Source organism: Mesoplodon bidens (genome assembly GCF_964165515.1).
Source record: "Mesoplodon bidens genome assembly, chromosome: 19".
NCBI classification, from domain to species: Eukaryota; Metazoa; Chordata; class Mammalia; order Artiodactyla; family Ziphiidae; genus Mesoplodon; species Mesoplodon bidens.
This window is the reverse complement of record NC_138179.1, coordinates 19,189,738-19,207,582: the sequence shown is the minus strand read 5'-3', so window position 1 is coordinate 19,207,582 and position 17,845 is coordinate 19,189,738. Positions and strand designations below refer to the sequence as shown.

Genomic DNA, 17,845 nt, shown 5'->3' with positions numbered 1-17,845 from the left:
ATTACTGCATCTCATTTCTTTATGAAATTGTTTTCTTTCATTCTTTTAGAGCCAGTGGAATGCAGTTAAGCCAAACTACTAGTTAGCATAGGAAACATTTTCTGAAGCCAGCTCCTTCCTTCGATTGCCTTAAGAACTACTTAAACTTTCCATCTAGATGGTCAGTGACCATCTACCTCTAGCCTCAGTGCGTCTTTATTTTTCATTTTCTGGGTTTAAGTCCAGTTTTCTCATGTACTGTTTTAGGGATCTGTCCTTCCCTTCAGTTGGAAATAGTCTAATATTTTTGACTGTCTATCAGTCGTTTTATCTGGGCTATGTGTAATTTTTGTTTTAAGTTTCTATCATAGCTATAGATACACTGTAAAGCTTCTGGAGACTTTGAAATACTTGTGTGTGTGTACAGGCAAAATCAACTTTTATTAAAAAAAGACTCACTGTCAGTAACCTCGTCTTTCATTTCTCTTTACCTAAAACAAGCATTTCCCAATCGTAAAAACAAGGCTGTGTTGGGTCTTTGTTGCTGTGCATGGGCTTTCTCTATTTGCGGCGAGCTGGGGCTACTCTTCGTTGTGGTGCGCGGGCTTCTCATTGCGGTGGCTTCTCTTGTTGTGGAGCACGGGCTCTAGGCGCACGGGCTTCAGTAGTTGTGGTACGTGGGCTCAGTAGTTGTGTCACGTGGGTTCAGTAGTTGTGGCTCGCGGGCTCTAGAGCACAGGCTCAGTAGTTGTGCACGGGCTTAGTTGCTCCGCAGCATGTGGGATCTTCCCGGACCAGGGCTCGAACCCCTGTCCCCTGCATTGGCAGGAGGGTTCTTAACCTCTGCGCCACCAGGGAAGTCCCTAGGGAGTTTTTTAATTATTTGGGATGCTTTCTTTCTAGGTGCTCTGTATCCAATTTAGAAATTTATATATGTGTACAACAAGTGAGAGAATGGGATTATCAGTTTGAGTTATTTTCTTTTCTTGCTAGATTTTAAGGTAAGTCAAACATTTTAAAAGGAGATGCTGTTATAGGCAAATATGAAACCAAAGCCAGAATTCAGCGCCATAGTGGAAAGAAGTAGTGAATTTAGAGTTCAGTGACCTTCAAGTCCAGGATCTACCAATGGCTGGCTTTCAACTCTTGGGGAAAAGGTGGATTATTTAATAAAATGCCTTGGAACAACTGGCTTATCATACTGGCGATAGGTGGAGGGGAGCTAGATTTATGTCTTTATGTTTACATAAGTTATGAAAGGATCGTGATAGTTACTGATTGCTTACAATGTGCCAGCTGCTGGGTTAGACACTCTAGGTGCATGAATGTGTTCCTCAAACAGACCTTATGAAGTAGACAGTTATCCTCACTTTACAGATGGAGGGACCTGCCCATGGTCAACAATTAGCCAATGGTTAAGATAAAACAAAAAATAAGATCATTAAAAGAGAGTAATCAAGAATGTTTTAGTCTGGGCTTGAGGGAGAGAGGTTTTTTCTATGCACGACAAACCAAAGAGCTGTGAAAAAAGATTGACTTTTTTTTTTTTTTTTTTACTTTTTCGTTACGCGGGCCTCTCACTGTTGTGGCCTCTCCCGTTGCGGGGCACAGGCTCCGGACGCGCAGGCTCAGCAGCCATGGCTCACGGGCCCAGCCGCTCCACGGCATGTGGGATCTTCCCGGACTGGGGCACGAACCCGTGTCCCCTGCATCAGCAGGCGGACCCTCAACCACTGCGCCACCAGGGAAGCCCAAAAGATTGACTTTTAAAAAAAACTTATACTCCTTGAACTTCTCTGTTTAGCAAAAAATTAAAAATTAACACAAATCAAGAACATTTTAAAACAAAAATGGCAGTTATAAAGAGCCATACAGCTTATAAAGCTCACCCAGGGCTTTGTGGTGGCGCAGTGGTTGAGAGTCCGCCTGCCGATGCGGGGGACATGGGTTTGTGTCCCGGTCCGGGAAGATCCCACATGCTGCAGAGCAGCTAGGCCCGTGAGCCATGGCCGCTGAACCTGCGCGTCCGGAGCCTGTGCTGCGCAACGGGAGAGGCCACAACGGTGAGAAGCCCGCGTACCGCAAAAAAAAAAGCTCACCCAAATCAATAAGAAAAGGCTGAATCACTTAATGTAAAAAAGGGCAAAAAATACAAATAGGTAATGCATGTAGGAAGTATAAATTATCAGTTGTCAGCGGGAAAAGGATAACACCCAAGGCTGTAGAGAAATAGATACCTACAGTGTTTCTGGGACTATAAATTGAATTGAAATTTTGGTAGATGATATACCTGTTCCTTTGACTCACAATTCAACTTATACATTCTAGGTATGCTTCCACAGATGTACAGGACAGTACAAAAAATTTTATGGCAGTATTATAAACGAATGAAGAGGGGGAGAAAGTAATGTTCATACCATACTTAAGTGACTAAGGTATAAAATGATATGATCTTACTTTCTGTACTATGTGGTAATATACTTAAAATCTGAAAGAATATAGAACTGATTATTAATAATGGTTATTTTTGAAGGATGAGGAGGTAGAGTGACTGCTTACAATTTATTTTCCTGTGTTATTTTAGAATAAATGGCTTTTTTCATAACTTAAAGAAAAAGTTAAAAAGAAACCAAGCACTTAGTAATAACTATCACCTACGTTTGATGAACATCATTCCAGATATTTTTAATGCATATATAATGAATGTAGAAATAGGGAGTTATAATATGCATGCCGTTTATAAATTTTTAATTAAATTGGTTGCATTTGACTGAAAAAAAGAAACTAAGATACTATTACAGACATGATTGATGTTTGTTACTAAAAACAGATGTTTGTTACTACAAGAAGGAATGAATTCCTAAAATAGTCCTAAAGCGGAGAGAAGAAAATTACAAAAACCTCTAAATAGTTTTGAGTCTCTTTTAGTACAACCCATCGACTTACTGATAAACCAGGATAAGGGAATAAACACATGCATATATTCTTTCTTCCCTTTCTTCCTTTCTCCTGACTACCTACCTATCTATTTTTATTTCATTTTATGTTATGTTATTTATTTTTTGGTTAGACCTATTTTAACATTATCAGGATTTATAATATGTTTTTAAAAGCTTATAACCATTCATGGTTGTTTAGTTTTAGTCATGTATTTAAACGGTCAGTAAGTACATTGGTCTTTTCACCTTGGTTTTTCTATTACAGCATTCTTTATTTTAATTTCCCAGCAGTTATTTCAAGAAGTGATTTAACTTAAGTCCTTAAGTTCACAATACTTGTGAGAGCTTAATGCCATCCTGTTTCTACCCCTTCTTTATGTTTCACATTTTTTGTATCACACTTTTCCTCAGAATTCTGTGATTATTCATTCAGTATTCCTGAATTCCCTGTTGTGGAAGAATCTGAGGCCAGCCAGATTCTACCTGCCCGCCTACATTTGACTTGATTTTTTTCTGTCCAGATGCTCATGATACTGTTTTGCTTTAAAGCTCAGTACCTATCATTTGACAGATGTTTTGGTGGTGGTTATTTTGTATCCGTTTTTTTGTGGGTTGTAGAGTATGTTTTCAGCCTGCATATTTAGTTGTTTATTACAGGAGAGTTTCATATATTTATTTATGACATTTTAATATTATAATCTCTTCAAGAGTATCAACTTAACTTTAAATATATCTGCTTAATCTATTATCTTTACTCTGTTCAACATGTTATTGTTTACCTTTGCATTTAAGGTGTATTTCTTTTTTGGGGGGGAGATGCTGCTGCCCTCCCAGGGACTATGGTGGGTGGGGGTGGAGCAGCAGGTGTGCCTCATCTTTGTTTCTGGGAACACTCTCAGTTCTGGCTTCTGACACCGGGATCCTTATAGGCAGCAGCTTTTTAAAAATTTATTTTTAAAGATTTATTATTTGTTTATTTCATTTATTTTTTTGGATGTGTTGGGTCTTAGTTGCGGCATGCAGGATCTTTGCGGCGCACGGGCTCTTTGTTGTGGTGCGTGGGTTTTCTCTTCTCTAGCTGTGATGCACAGGTTCTAGAAATCCTCCCCGACCAGGGCTCAAACCCTTGTCCCCTGCATTGGCGGGCGGATTCCCAACCACTGTGCCACCAGGGAAGTCCCTCTATTCATTTTATAGCCTGTAGTCTAATGAGCAATTTCAAAGGAGGAAAATGGACAATTGACATTTATTGTACTCTAAGATGGACAGTGTTTTGCATATTACAGAATTGCTCATCTGTCCTGCAACACTGCCATGGGTATTTTTACTGTGCTTTACAGATGAGGAAAGTGACACTCAAAAAAAGAGAAATGACTTGTTGAAGGTGCTAAGGGTAGTGAGAAAGGTTGGCATTCAAACCCAGGTTTGACTGACATAATACCATACTCTGTGCCAAACTATGGTCCATATTTTCTCTTGTGAGATGAAATTCACAACTGTTGTGTCTGCACCCCCCCCAACGCATCGTGTCTTTATCAAATTATTTCTAAAAAATAAGTGAGAAGTTTATATAAAACCGTAGACTATAGTGTCAAGGTGTACCATTTTATGTACTGTGGGGAATTCCTGCCACAGCAAATCTTTTCAGAGATATGAGCTGCTGCTGCTGCTGCTGTATTTAAGCACAAGCAACAACATACTCAGGACTTACTGTTGAAGAGCCCTTAGGTAATAAGTGTTTGAAGAGGATGTAAGCAAGGTGAAACATTACAGGCAGCAGAACTTCCTTAAGTGCTATTTTAGGAATGTGGTCTGGAATTCTGCCAAGCAAATCCTTTCAGAAGCATATTGGCAAAATCTTTGCAAGATACTATCTCTGACCCCTTCTGCTTGTCTGTTCCATTTTCCTTATGTTTTTGAAGCACAGTGAAAGAAATTCATCTAGGTTGAAAATGTTTTGGATTAGGAAATCAGCTAGCCCTGGCTTATGACATAGTGTAAAGAAAAAAATTCTGATTTTAAGCAAACTTTTAAAGTTCACCAGAAATCTGTAAAGGTGATTTAATTGATACATTTAAAAGACCTTTAGAGGAAATATGAACAAACCTTTGGTTGTTTGCTGATACATTGCTTTTTTCGATATTGATTAGTTAATGGACCTTTGCAAGACAGGAATATTTTCCCAGTTAATTTTGGCGACTTGGTTTCTGGCAATGTGTGTTTTAAAGTAATATGGCAATTTATTCCTCTGATAATAAGGTCAGAATTATTTTGACAAACCATCTCAATACTTAGGAAGAGTAATTAGATAGTGTCTGGATAAAAGGTTCTATCTGAGATTTCAGCAGTTCAAAATGAAGCCAGCATAAAAATAGTCACTTTACAGAAATGCACCTTACAGCCAGCTGTGTGTTACATAAATAAACTTGACAGGAATGCACATTCCCCAGAGCAGGAGACTACAACCACTGAGGCATAAAGGAACATCATTTCTAGACTATAAATAACAGTTTGTATTTAGCTTTGTAGCTGTTAGACTTAGTCAACTCTTGGTCTTGGCAAAGGGTATTTACAGTTAAAGTAGCTTATTTTCTTAATAGCCAAGTGTAAAATGACATACTTGGGTCGTTGAATGTTGTTATTTTGAGACACCGTGTATTTTTGCTAAGGCTTAGTAAAGGTTTATTTTCACATGATCAACAAAATATTGTAAACCATTATTTTAGACTACATTAAAACTGGTTTTTTTTTGCATTTAAAAAAACTTTCATGGAGAAAAAAAATTAAACATATAATAATACCAAAGTAGACTGACTGTACAGCGAACCTCCATGTGCTCACTTAGCCTCAACAGTTATTAGGTCACAACCACCCTTGATTGATCTGTCTCTGCCCCGTCCCTTGTGATTTTGAAGCACATCCGCAAACATCATCATTGTTTGTAAATATTTCAGTAACTCTAAAGATTCATGTATCTCTAAAAAAAAAAAAGGGAGTAAAAACCCAACACATTATCATTACCACACTTGAAAAAATTAACAATAATTTCATATTGTTAGATCTAGTCAGCCTCTAAATTTGTGCACGTGTCATACATTATTTAAAAGTTTGAATTCAGTCCGCTCTGTTGTTTCCTGTTGCAGTATATTTATTGGGGATTCTAGGCCTTGCTTTTTAGAATTTTCCAAAGTATAGATTTTGCTAATTGTGTCTCGGGAATGTTCTTAAACATATTTCTCTGTATTTTCTTTAAATTGGGAATTGTGTCTAGGGATTCTGGTGAGATCAGGTGAGATCACTTCATAAGTGGTGGTTTATTTATCAGGAGACGTTAATGTCTGGTTGTCCTTTCTAAAATGCCTAGGTTAAAATGAAAAAATGGCAGTGTTTCAATAATTTTTCTTTTTTTTAAACATCTTTATTGGAGTATAATTGCTTTACAATGTTGTGTTAGTTTCTGCTGTATAACAAAGTGAATCAACTATGTGTATACATATATCCCCATATCCCCTCCCTCTTGAGCCTCCCTCCCATAATTTTTCTTTTTCTTTTTTTTTCTTCCTGCGGCACGCGGGCCCCTCACCGCTGCGGCCCCTCCCGTTGCGGAGCACAGGCTCCGGACGCGCAGGCTCACCGGCCATGGCCCACGGGCCCAGCCGCGCCGTGGCATGTGGGATCCTCCCGGACTGAGGCACGAACCCGCGTCCCCTGCACCGGCAGGCGGACTCTCAACCACTGCGCCACCAGGGAAGCCCTAATTTTTCATTTTTTAACTGCACCATTTCTATAGAGAGATAACTCATTTGATCAAATAGTAGTTACTGTTTGATTTCCTGACAATACCATTTGTATAGAAAAGGAAGAATAAATCTTGATTCTTTGCCTTTTTTTAAAAATTTGTTTTCAAAATAACAAAATGGTTTATTAGCATCCTGTAATGGGACCAATTAGTTTGTTGTTTTTTAAGTCACTGTTTTTCAACTCATGGGTTGAAACATATGTTTCAATCCTTTGTGGTTATTAACTGTTGATACTCAAATTGTCCCATATTGAGCCAGTGGGAATCTCTTCGAGTTGGCTGAGTACTTTTAACAAGACCATAGTATTATTTGATAGCTTCCTTTTTATCTGGTATGAGATGATCCTAGAACATTTCCTACCCCAGACCTGGAATCAGCCATTTTTCTGAAGAGCCCTGCTCCCTTTAAGTATAACTCATAGTTGGAGACCATATTCTGGGCACTAGGGATGCCCATTGCTACAGAGATGGTCATTTTTCTCCACCTTTTTAGTGGACAGAGCTCAGCATTTTTAAAGCTATATCGTGAATTCACATCAATACTTCTGATTCAGATTCAGGACTGTGGAGTTTTTACTTTTCATATGTGCTCCCCATTCTCTTTTAGTCTTATTCTTAAATAATGACTCTATCATAGCAAGCCTGCTCATGCATTATTTTCCATTACTTACACCTATCTAAATCATTATTCTCAAGGACATTACCTTGCCCTTGGTTTCTTTTTTAATTCATGGTTTGTAGACCATTTTGGCCCACAGTGATTTCCAGATTCACAGCATGCATACATAACTTTCATTTAACAATCACTGGCACTTCGGGATTTACTGAGTTTTAAAAATTGAAGTATTATATACACAAAGAAAAATGCATAAATATTATGTACAGCGTGCCATTACTAGCATCCCAGAAGTCTCTTTCATTCTTCATCCCATATACCACTCCCATTCACCACTCTGAAAGAAAAAGAAGAAAAAATGATATCGTTCTGATTTCTAATATTACTGATTAGTTTTGTGTGCTTTAGAACTTTAAAATTTAGTTTTAGCATTCGTGATATGAGGGAAAGAGAGCTCTTTCTAGCTCTTTCCAACTCTACTTGTGTCCAGGTAGCATTCAGAAAAAAATGTATCTTTATCTTTGTCACATTCAAAACTTCTCTGTAATACCTTAGGAATCTAAGAAGAAACCCAAGCATAGGACTTCTTGGTTTAAATATTTATCTTAAGTAGCCTAGATTTTTGTGTTTGTTAGCAATTTCCATTTTCCCCCATTATGTTTGTACCCTTTGCATGTTTACTCTTTCTTTTGATTTACAGTAACTCTATTTGTATTAGGGATATTAGACTTTTACCTATTGTGCTGCAAATATTCTCTCCCAGTCTCTCATTTGTATTTAAACTTTATTGCTATAGTGGATTTAAAATATGCTGTGTAGTATAATCTGCCTGTTGAGTTTTGTGTTCTGCTTAGGAAGGCCACCTCCACCCAAGAGTATGTTAAAAAATAAATCTGCATTTTTTTCCAGCTAAATTTTATTGTTTGTTTATATTTGGATTCAAATATAGTATGAGGTATCTCTGTTAACATTTAAATGTCATAGGATGTTTAAACATCTTTTGTTGGCCTTTCCCATTAAAAAAAAAACCTGCTCGAATTTCATCTACTTACGGCTACTGTACTTTTCCATCACAAACTTCTAGAAAAAGTTTCCACCTGTATTTTTCTGCTTCACCTTCTTTTTGTCAATTCAGTGTTGCCTGCGTGGCCTGTCTGTGCCTTACCATTGCACTGAAACTAAATACTTAGGCCTAGGACAGCCTTGCCCTTCTTTTAACTGAACCCAGTAGACTGAATTTAGACCCCCTCTTTCTTGAGCAGCCTGTAATTGTCGTTGTTGGTAACTTTCTCCTTGGAATGCATCTCCTTTGGCTTCTTTGATCTAGCTTTTTCCTGGTTTTCTTCCTACTTCTGTCACTTTTGTAGCCACTTCTTTTTTTTAATCCCCCCAATATTGGTATTCTCTAGAATTCCTTCAGTTAGATTCTGTACAGTTCACACTTCAGTCTCTTCCTTGGGTGATGCCATCAACCACTCTTATGGCTTCAATTATCAGCAATATTCTGATAACCCCAAGTCTCTATCTTTAGCTCAAATTTCTTTTTAAAACAATGTATTTAACGGTACTGATGAACCTAGTGGCAGGGCAGGAATAAAGATGCAGACGTAGAGAACAGACTTGAGGACACAGAGGGGGAGGGGGAAGCTGGGACGAAGTGAGAGAGTGGCATGGAAATATATACACTACCAAATGTAAAATAGATAGCTAGTGAGAAGCTGCCGCATAGCACAGGGAGATCAGCTAGGTGCTTTGTGACGACCTTAGAGGGGTGGGATAGGGAGGGTGGGAGGGAGGCTCAAGAGGGAGGGATGGGGATATATGTATACATATAGCTGATTCACTTTGTTGTACTAGCAGAAACTAACACAACATTGTAAAGCAATTATACTCCAGTAAAGATATTAAAAAAACCACCCCAAAACAATGTGTTTATGCCCCATAGGTACTTAAAACCAAACCTATCATTATTTCTTTCCCTCACCCCTAAAATCAGCACATCTTTATTATAATTCCAATTTCAGAGAATAAAACAGACTCCTACCCAGTTGCCCTATGTAGAAACCTATTTATCATTTTAAAAAATTGAGTTGAAATTCAGATAACATAAAACTAACCTTTTTTTTTTAAACTAGCCTTGTTAAAGTGTACAGTTCAGTGGTATTAAGTGTATTCACAATGTTGTGCAACCACCATCTCTTTTCAGTTTTGAAACGTTTTCATCACCCCACCAAAAACTCCCATACTCATTTATCATACTCTGTCTCCATCCCATCCCACCCCCCCACCCTCACCCCCCATTTTGCTTTCTGTCTCTGGATTTGTGGATATAAAAGGAGTCATACAATATGTTACCTTATGTGTCTGGTTTCTTTCACTTAGCCTGATGTTTTTGAGGTTCATCTAAGTTGTAGCATGTATCAGCACTTAAATTCCTTTTTTAATGGCTGAATAATATTCTATTGTATGTATATATCATAATTTATTCATTCATTGATGGACATTTGGGTTGTTTCCACTTTTTGCCTGTTATGGATAGTGCTGCAGTATAAACATTTGGGTACAAATTCCTATGTGGGTAGATGTTTTCATTTCTCTTGGGTATATACCTAGGAGTGTATTACTGGGCTGTATGGTAACTCTGTGTTTATAAACTTTTTGAGGAAATGTGTGTCAATTTTGGCTTATTATCTAAAACCCCCCACATCACCAAGCTTGGTTGATTGATTCTATCTCCTGTGTATCCTTGTTTATTATTCCCACTACCATATACTAAAGGTACACTTTTCAGGATTACTTTAATAGCTTCCTTTCTGGTTTCTTTGTCATCACATGGCCTTACTCTTTCACATACTTTTTTTCACATATCTTTCATATACTGAGAGATTGGTTTTTGAAAATGTAAATCTATGAGGTCACCTCATTGTTTTAAAAACAAAAACAAACTCTTCAAAGGCTCATCATTTCTCTCTGGATAAAGTCTAAACTAACATGGCTTCTAAAGGCTCTTTGCGGTCCTTCCGACATGCTATCTAGCTTCAGCTGTATGGCGCCCCCCGCCCCCCATATCCTGATCTCCATATTTCAAGTTTTTGTATATGTTCTTCTGTGTAAGCCTTGCACCTTCTCCACCAAAATCCTTTGTCTTATTTCAGATGTCTCTCCTCTTTTTAGACGCCTGTCTGTCTCTTCACGATTATAATGTGCGCTTCTTTGTACCCCTCCAAATTCTTGTACTAATGTTGGAGCATTTAATTGCCTGTTTACTTCTGTGGGAATCAGGAGCTGGTAGTTAAGTGCCGGGTGATGCAGTACAGACTAAAAGTATGATTAATAGGAATTTAGCAGAAGTCAAAAGAAGATATTTGGTAAGTTATTTAGGGAAGGCCCATGGAGGAATTGGACCTTGAAGGAATCATGAAGGTACGGTAACGATGTGCCACTAATAGGTAGATTAAGCCTGTTAAATACCCATGAATCTAGGCTATGAGGATCCACGCTAGGGGCAAAAGCCATGACAAAACTGAGATAGATGGACATCTTGCAGCATTATTTTTGCATTACTTAATGAAACAAGAAATGGACACAATCACTCCTGTAGAAGAAAAGCATGGAAAGAACGTGCAAAAGATTTTTAAAGAACTTATGGTGTATTGACAAAAGTGAGAAGGAATAATTTACCTTATGGAAAGTGTAAGGAAGTTTTCAAGGGTAATTTTGACCATGTATGCTAATGTAAGAATTACCCACCTACATTTATAAAATTCCACTGGACTTCTCATGTAAAATGCACCAATTAGGTGATTTCTAGATAAATTATAGAATCTTCATAAGACTCTTGCATATAGTGTTGGAGAAAATGGTCTAAGTAATATACCAGTGTTTGTCTAGAGAAAGGTTAGAAATGAGGTAACTCAGTGTAGAATTTACCTGCCCAGATTGTAATTGTCTATGCTCCACTCCGCCCCTCAGTTGACAGTAAAAGTGGGGCTTTCAGATCTTTCCCAGTATGTCTGCAGCATATTGGCACTCAGTCAATGTTTGCATTGATAAACAAAATAACAAGATTGAAATACAATTTCTTTGCATTTTCAGTATTTAAAAAATGTCTTAGAATAGCTGTTTAAAAGTAAAAATGCATTTCTTGTGTTTCAAAACACAGTACTGATTTAAAACTATTTATAAAAATCTGTTTTGCCAGTTAGGCAAAAATACTAGACTTATAAATAAAAAAAAAAATCTCCCCTCAAATTTTGAGAAAAGAAGCCATTCATGTTTAAATATAAATAAACTTTCACTTTTGGCTCTCTCTGTGTTTCACTGGCATGTTGGAGTGTTAAATCTGTTGAAATAACCACCTCTGATTCCTCAAAAAATTAATATTTTCTTCTCAGTTACTAACACACTTTGCTCAGTCTTTATAGCACTCTGAGTTGTATTATACTTACTTATCATGAGACTGAGCTCCTTGAGGATGATGGCAGGAATTATATGAGAATTACAAACCTGTTCAGCCTCCCAGCAAGCCCTCTCTCAATTGCTCTCCTGTGCCCTTTGTCCCACTTCTCAATTTGAGCCAACCAGTGCCGTTTGTTGGTGATTCATATGCTTATACACACACACTCACAATCGTGACTGTGGTGATGGCTTCACAGCTGTACACATATATCAGTATGTAAAAAAATTATGTAATTTAAATATGCGCAACTTACCAAATGTCAGTTATATCTCATTAAAGCTGTTTAAAAATTCCTGACATGACACTCACCATGGATTGGTCATTACTTTATTAATCTCTGTGTCTCTAGGAACTCCTCACCTGTCTCCTCTAAGGTGCCCTCATGGCCTGTGTCCCCGCCACCTCACTAGTTCTTTGCCTCTCTTCTCGTCCCCAGCCCCCGTCATTCGCCATCCGTGCTAGAGCACTCTCTCTGGAAGAGGAAACTCTCATGTTGCTACTGCCGTTCCTGTAGGCTCCAGCTATTATTCTTTTTTTTTCCTTGCATATTTCTTTTTTTACATCTTTATTGGAGTATAATTGCTTTACAATGGTGTGTTAGTTTCTGCTTTATAACAAAGTGAACCAGTTATACATATACATATGTTCCCACATCTCTTCCCTCTTGCGTCTCCCTCCCTCCCACCCTCCCTATCCCACCCCCTAGGTGGTCACAAAGCACCTAGCTGATCTCCCTGTGCTATGCGGCTGCTTCCCAGGAGCCATCTGTTTTACGTTTGGTAGTGTATATATGTCCATGCCACTCTCTCACTTTATCACAGCTTACCCTTCCCCCTCCCCATATCCTCAAGTCCATTCTCTAGTAGGTCTGTGTCTTACCCCTAGGTTCTTCATGACATTTTTTTTTAGATTCCATATATTTGTGTTAGCATACGGTATTTGTCTTTCTCTTTCTGACTTACTTCACTCCGTATGACAGACTCTAGGTCCATCCACCTCACTACAAATAACTCAATTTCGTTTCTTTTTATGGCTGAGTAATATTCCATTGTATATATGTGCCACATCTTCTTTATCCATTCATCTGATGATAGACACTTAGGTTGCTTCCATCTCCTGGCTATCCAGCTATTATTCTTCAGCTACTCCTGGGTGCTGGAAACTCTGGTCGGCAAGGGGGTCAACACACATAGGCAGGATGGATGGAGCCTCTGCTCTCTCTGTGCTCAGAGTCTGATGGGCCACACATGGACGCCAACTGTAGTTGTATATCCCCAAGAATACAGAGGACTTACTCATGTAGACATGTAGTTATTAGTACAAATGAAGGTTGGTTAAGCAGGAAATTCCAATGAAAAGGTATCAGGCACTCTGTTGGTGTTTCTGAATATGTATCCTAAAGACCACAGCATAAGAATTACCAGAAATATTGGTTTGATTTCCCTCTGATCCAGAATCTCTAGGGGGTGGGCCTGACACCTGCATTTTATTTTATTTTATTTATTTTTTATTTTTTTTTAAATGTTTATTTATTTATTTGGCTGTTCTGGGTCTTAGTTGTGACGTGTGGGATCTAGTTCCCTGACCAGGGATCAAACCCAGGCCCCCTGCATTGGGAGTGTGGAGTCTTAACCACTGGACCACCAGGGAAGTCCTGACACCTGCATTTTAATAAGCTCTCTGTATGGCTATACCTATATACCACTAGAGAGCTACTAGAATGGTAAGAACCTAGCTGGAAACCAGGGTAGAAGTATAAGGGCACAGTAGAAGTTGATCTTCTGGATAGTTTGCTTTACCCATTGCTTCTTTGTGTTGTAGAAATGGAAATGTTTTGGATATCAGCTAGCATTTTTGCTAATGGATCCAGTTGTGTCCATTTAACAGGTTAGAATTTATAACATGTATATTCAAGTTCTGTAATGAATGTTGGGTGAAGATTATTTACTTAAAATTTTTGATAAACATTTTCTTTTTCCACAGAACTCAACAAAAACCCAGTGGAAGGCTTTTCAGCAGGTTTAATAGATGACAATGATCTCTACCGATGGGAAGTCCTTATTATTGGTCCTCCAGATACACTTTAGTAAGTATAATGGAACTAACATCCAAGTGGAGCTCTTTTAGTAATTGAAGTATAAACTATTTTGATAAACTGAAGTTTCCCAGTTTATAAAAGTGATAAAGTTAATCACTTCTAATTAATCACTATTAACTGATGTAAAGATACACAACAGAATGTGGTGTAATCAAAGAGCAATAGAAAAAGATGGAATTTCTTAAATATGTTATGTAATACATTTTTAGGTTCAAAGACCACAGTCTGATTTTCTGTTCTGTGTTTGCAGACCAACTTAAACTTACTAATATTTAATGTTCTGTAAGATGGATCATGACTATCTGATGTTAGTGACTAGTATAAGTCTCACACTGTTTATAGAGTTGAGGTATTGAAAAACAATGCAGCAACTTTCTCAAAGACATACAACTGAAGGACAGCAGGGACCTTCTTGGGGAGTATACTTGGTCATTCAACTGTGGTCCTTGATGGTACTAAGCAGCAAGGATTTGGATACATCAAATATTTTTTTGATGATGAAATAGTTTTATTTTAGATGTTCTGAGATAGTAACTCCTTTGTCTCCCCTTCGCCCACACCTGATGTAAGAGAAAATTCAGAGCTAGTTCTATACCAGAGCAAACTGGTATATGACATACAGAGTTGAGCTGTAGTATTGATTTGGGGGTTTTCTGAGGTCTGAAAAAAATGATTTATGTTTTATCACAACTATTCCCAATCAAAATTTTTGCTGATTTCCCAGTGGTATGTTTGCATTATTTTTTTTAACGGTATTATTTTTATTTATTTATTTTAAAATATTTATTTGTTTATTTGGTTGCACCAGGTCTTAGTTGCGGCTCGCAGTCCCCTTAGTTGTGACGTGAACTCTTAGTTGTGGCATGCATGTGGGATCCAGGGATCCAGTTCCCTGACCAGGATTGAACCCAGGCCCCCTGCATTGGGAGCTCGGAGTCTTATCCACTGTGCCACCAGGGAAGTCCCTGCATTGGTAATTGTTGCAAACTAAAATAACTCAATTTAGTCATTCTACAATGTTAGTTTGGTAATTAACAGTAGCCAATGAAAGCCATCCTAGAGATATTCCTCCACAACCTTAATATTATTTATTTGAAAGCAAATTTCTTACCAAATTTTGCACACAAAAATCATACATACAGCCTGGCCTATGAACCTGATGAGGTTCTGGTCTTCTAGGTTTTTAAATCAAAACATATTGCATGAAGGTTTACTGAAGGGAGATGCAGCAACATTCAGTGACAGAATCTTGTTAATCTTAAAGTTGATATGTGATAACAAGAGAAATTCTTCTAAACTAATGTCTGTGTAGAAGATTACCTAGGCATCCAGGTTTGACCTCGATCTCTAAGGACCTTGCAAAATTCTTAGACTTTTTTCGTGTGATGGTGGCAAGCATCTCTAAATATTATCAGCTGGTCCATATATATGTTGTGTCCCTTCAGCTTCACCAACGAGAGACACTTTAATACTCATTGCACTAATTAACAGGCCATTCTTGCTGCCAATAAAAATCTATTTCTGGTCTTTCGTACATTTAAAAAGTGCTGGCTGTTGATCTGAGGTGTAGACAGCAGAAGCATTTGTGGCAGCTCCTCTGGAGTTGCTGACGAGACAACCGGCTGCCACTTCTGCACTGTCCCTTCCTGATGAGAGCACTGGCTGCACCTGGGCTGCAGTTTAACCTCAGTGCCACACGTACTTTGAACATCCTGTGAGTAATGAAGCCTTAATGCAATTGACAGACCTTATAATAATCATCCAAAATTACTTTGGTATGATTGCTTTTTATTACTGACCTTTTTTAAAATTCATGTGCTGATAGTTACAAAATTGTTTTTAAAGCTCTCAAAAAAGAGGTTTACGATTTATTGAGTTTAGACCGTCCCTTTTAGTGACTTCCTACTTAGAATGGTTGCAAAAATAAAGCAGTATACTGGCATTTACATTACTCATTCATTTAGTTTACAAATGTTTTTTCAGCACTCTTATGCTAGACGCTAGGAACATGATCTTGAATTAGCTAATAGTCACTGCTCCCAAAGAGGTTACAGTTTAGTCGGCAAGACAGCTCATTGCATAGTTATTTAATACACTTTGAGGACAGCCATGATGGAGGGAGGCATTAGGTGTTGTGAGAACTCGTTGGTAGCATGGCAGGTTATGAGTGTGTCAGGGAATTTTCCCCAGAGGAAGAGATATCTAAAGTGGGAACTGAAGAGTTAGTAACTGTAATAGTTAGTAGGCTTTTGGCTACAAGCAACAGAAATTGGATTTTAGCTGGCTTAGAAAATAAGGAATAAAAAAAAATAAAATTATTTATTTTTGGCTGCATTGGGTCTTCGTTGCTGCATGCGGGCTTTCTCTAGTTGCAGCGAGCGGGGGCTACTCTTCCTTGCGGTGCGCAGGCTTCTCATTGTGGTGGCTTCTCTTGTTTTGGAGCACGGGCTCTTGGCGCGCCAGCTTCAGTAGTTGTGGCACATGGGCTCAGTAGTTGTGGCTCGTGGGCTCTAGAGCACAGGCTCAATAGTTGTGGTGCACGGGCTTAATTGCTCTGCGGCATGTGGGATCTTCTCGGACCAGGGCTTGAACCCGTGTCCCCTGCATTGGCAGGCAGATTCCTAACTGCTGTGCCACCAGGGAAGCCCCCTCTTGAGGCTTTCTTTCTATGAAAAACATTCTGAAACTGGTGTGACATGCCTGCTATTTTCAGACTAATGATTATCAAGTATTATGGCTAGCTGTCCATATCCACGGCAAGAAAAATGTCAGGTAGGATGGCAGTAGGTTTTTACAGAAACTTTAGGAGACATGGGTGGCACCATGTAATCATAAATCTTATAAATTTGTATGAGGGAATGGCGAATGTGTACCTTTCCTGTATCTCTTATTCTCTTTTTCATCACTAATGGCTAGTGTGCTCAAGAAGTATGCTTTATTTTGTTTCCTACCTCTGGCAATGATGTGAAGAATTTGGAGACTCTCAAGATTATATGTATTTTGTAGTATTGCCTGACCTTGAGTGGGTATAGAAAATGAAGAGGTGGCTAACTAAACTCTCTGATTAATATTCTTTTACACTAACAAAATTCTTCCATAGTTCTGTTTAAAACTTAGAGGCGCAAGCTATATATATTCTGTAATGAAATTTTGGAGGGAATGAACCTGCCTGCATGGCTTAAAAATTGATTGATCAATGGCAGTGCCGTGCCACTTATCATTTAGTGCTTAAGAACGTGAGTTTTGGAGACTATCTTTGTTTAGCTCCCCTAGTCTACCACTGTTATCTGTGTGACTTTAAACAGTTATTTAAACTTTGTCTTGTTTCATTTCTAGGGTAAAACCCAATGCCTAGAAAGAGTTCAGCATGTTCAACATTCTGTTGTTTGTAATAGCAAAAGAAATCGGAAGCAAACATTTTGATTGTAATAGAAAAATTGTGGCAGGTAAAAATGAATAAACAGGAGACAGATAGTAACAGGAATGTATAAAAGAATAGTGTTGAGCAAAATTTCAGATGGCAGCATATGGTATATCATTTAAGTAAGTAAATATGGCAGAATGATACGATCTGAAAGTAGAATGATGGGATCTGACACTTGTAAGATTTTTATAATTTTAATACAAAAACAGTAAGGGAAGTCGAACAGAAGAAACTTGAACTAGGCCTAGATTTCTCAGTCTTTTCAAATGTGAAACTATTGGTTTATACCTCTTTTTAACATCATGCTACTAATTATACTAGTAATATCTGTGAAGAGAATGTATAACGGGAGAGAAGGTATTTTTAATTCATTGATGCTTTTCATAAACTTTCATTTTGTTCATCATAGTAGATCTTTCTATATTTGAAAAATAGTGAATATGTGACATTTTAATATTTAGTTTACTATGTTTTGTACTCTCTTTGAGTGTTCTGAGTTTTTTGCTAACTTGGCTGTTCACTGTTCACTAG

General features: G+C 38.1%; 1 protein-coding gene across 2 annotated transcripts in view; it reads left to right on the top strand.

Annotated features, from left to right (window-relative positions):
- UBE2G1 (ubiquitin conjugating enzyme E2 G1) overlaps positions 1-17,845 on the top strand; it is a 96,967-nt gene that overhangs the window by 58,031 nt on the left and 21,091 nt on the right. Inside the window, exons 1-2 of one of the 2 annotated variants that reach the window (XM_081218072.1) lie at positions 13,618-13,679; positions 13,776-13,878. In XM_081218072.1, coding sequence (XP_081074198.1) covers positions 13,622-13,679; positions 13,776-13,878 — 161 coding nt within the window. In that variant the 5' untranslated portion in view covers positions 13,618-13,621. Of the gene's footprint in view, positions 1-13,617; positions 13,680-13,775; positions 13,879-17,845 lie in introns of those variants that run through there. The other variant, XM_081218073.1, reaches the window with a different exon arrangement.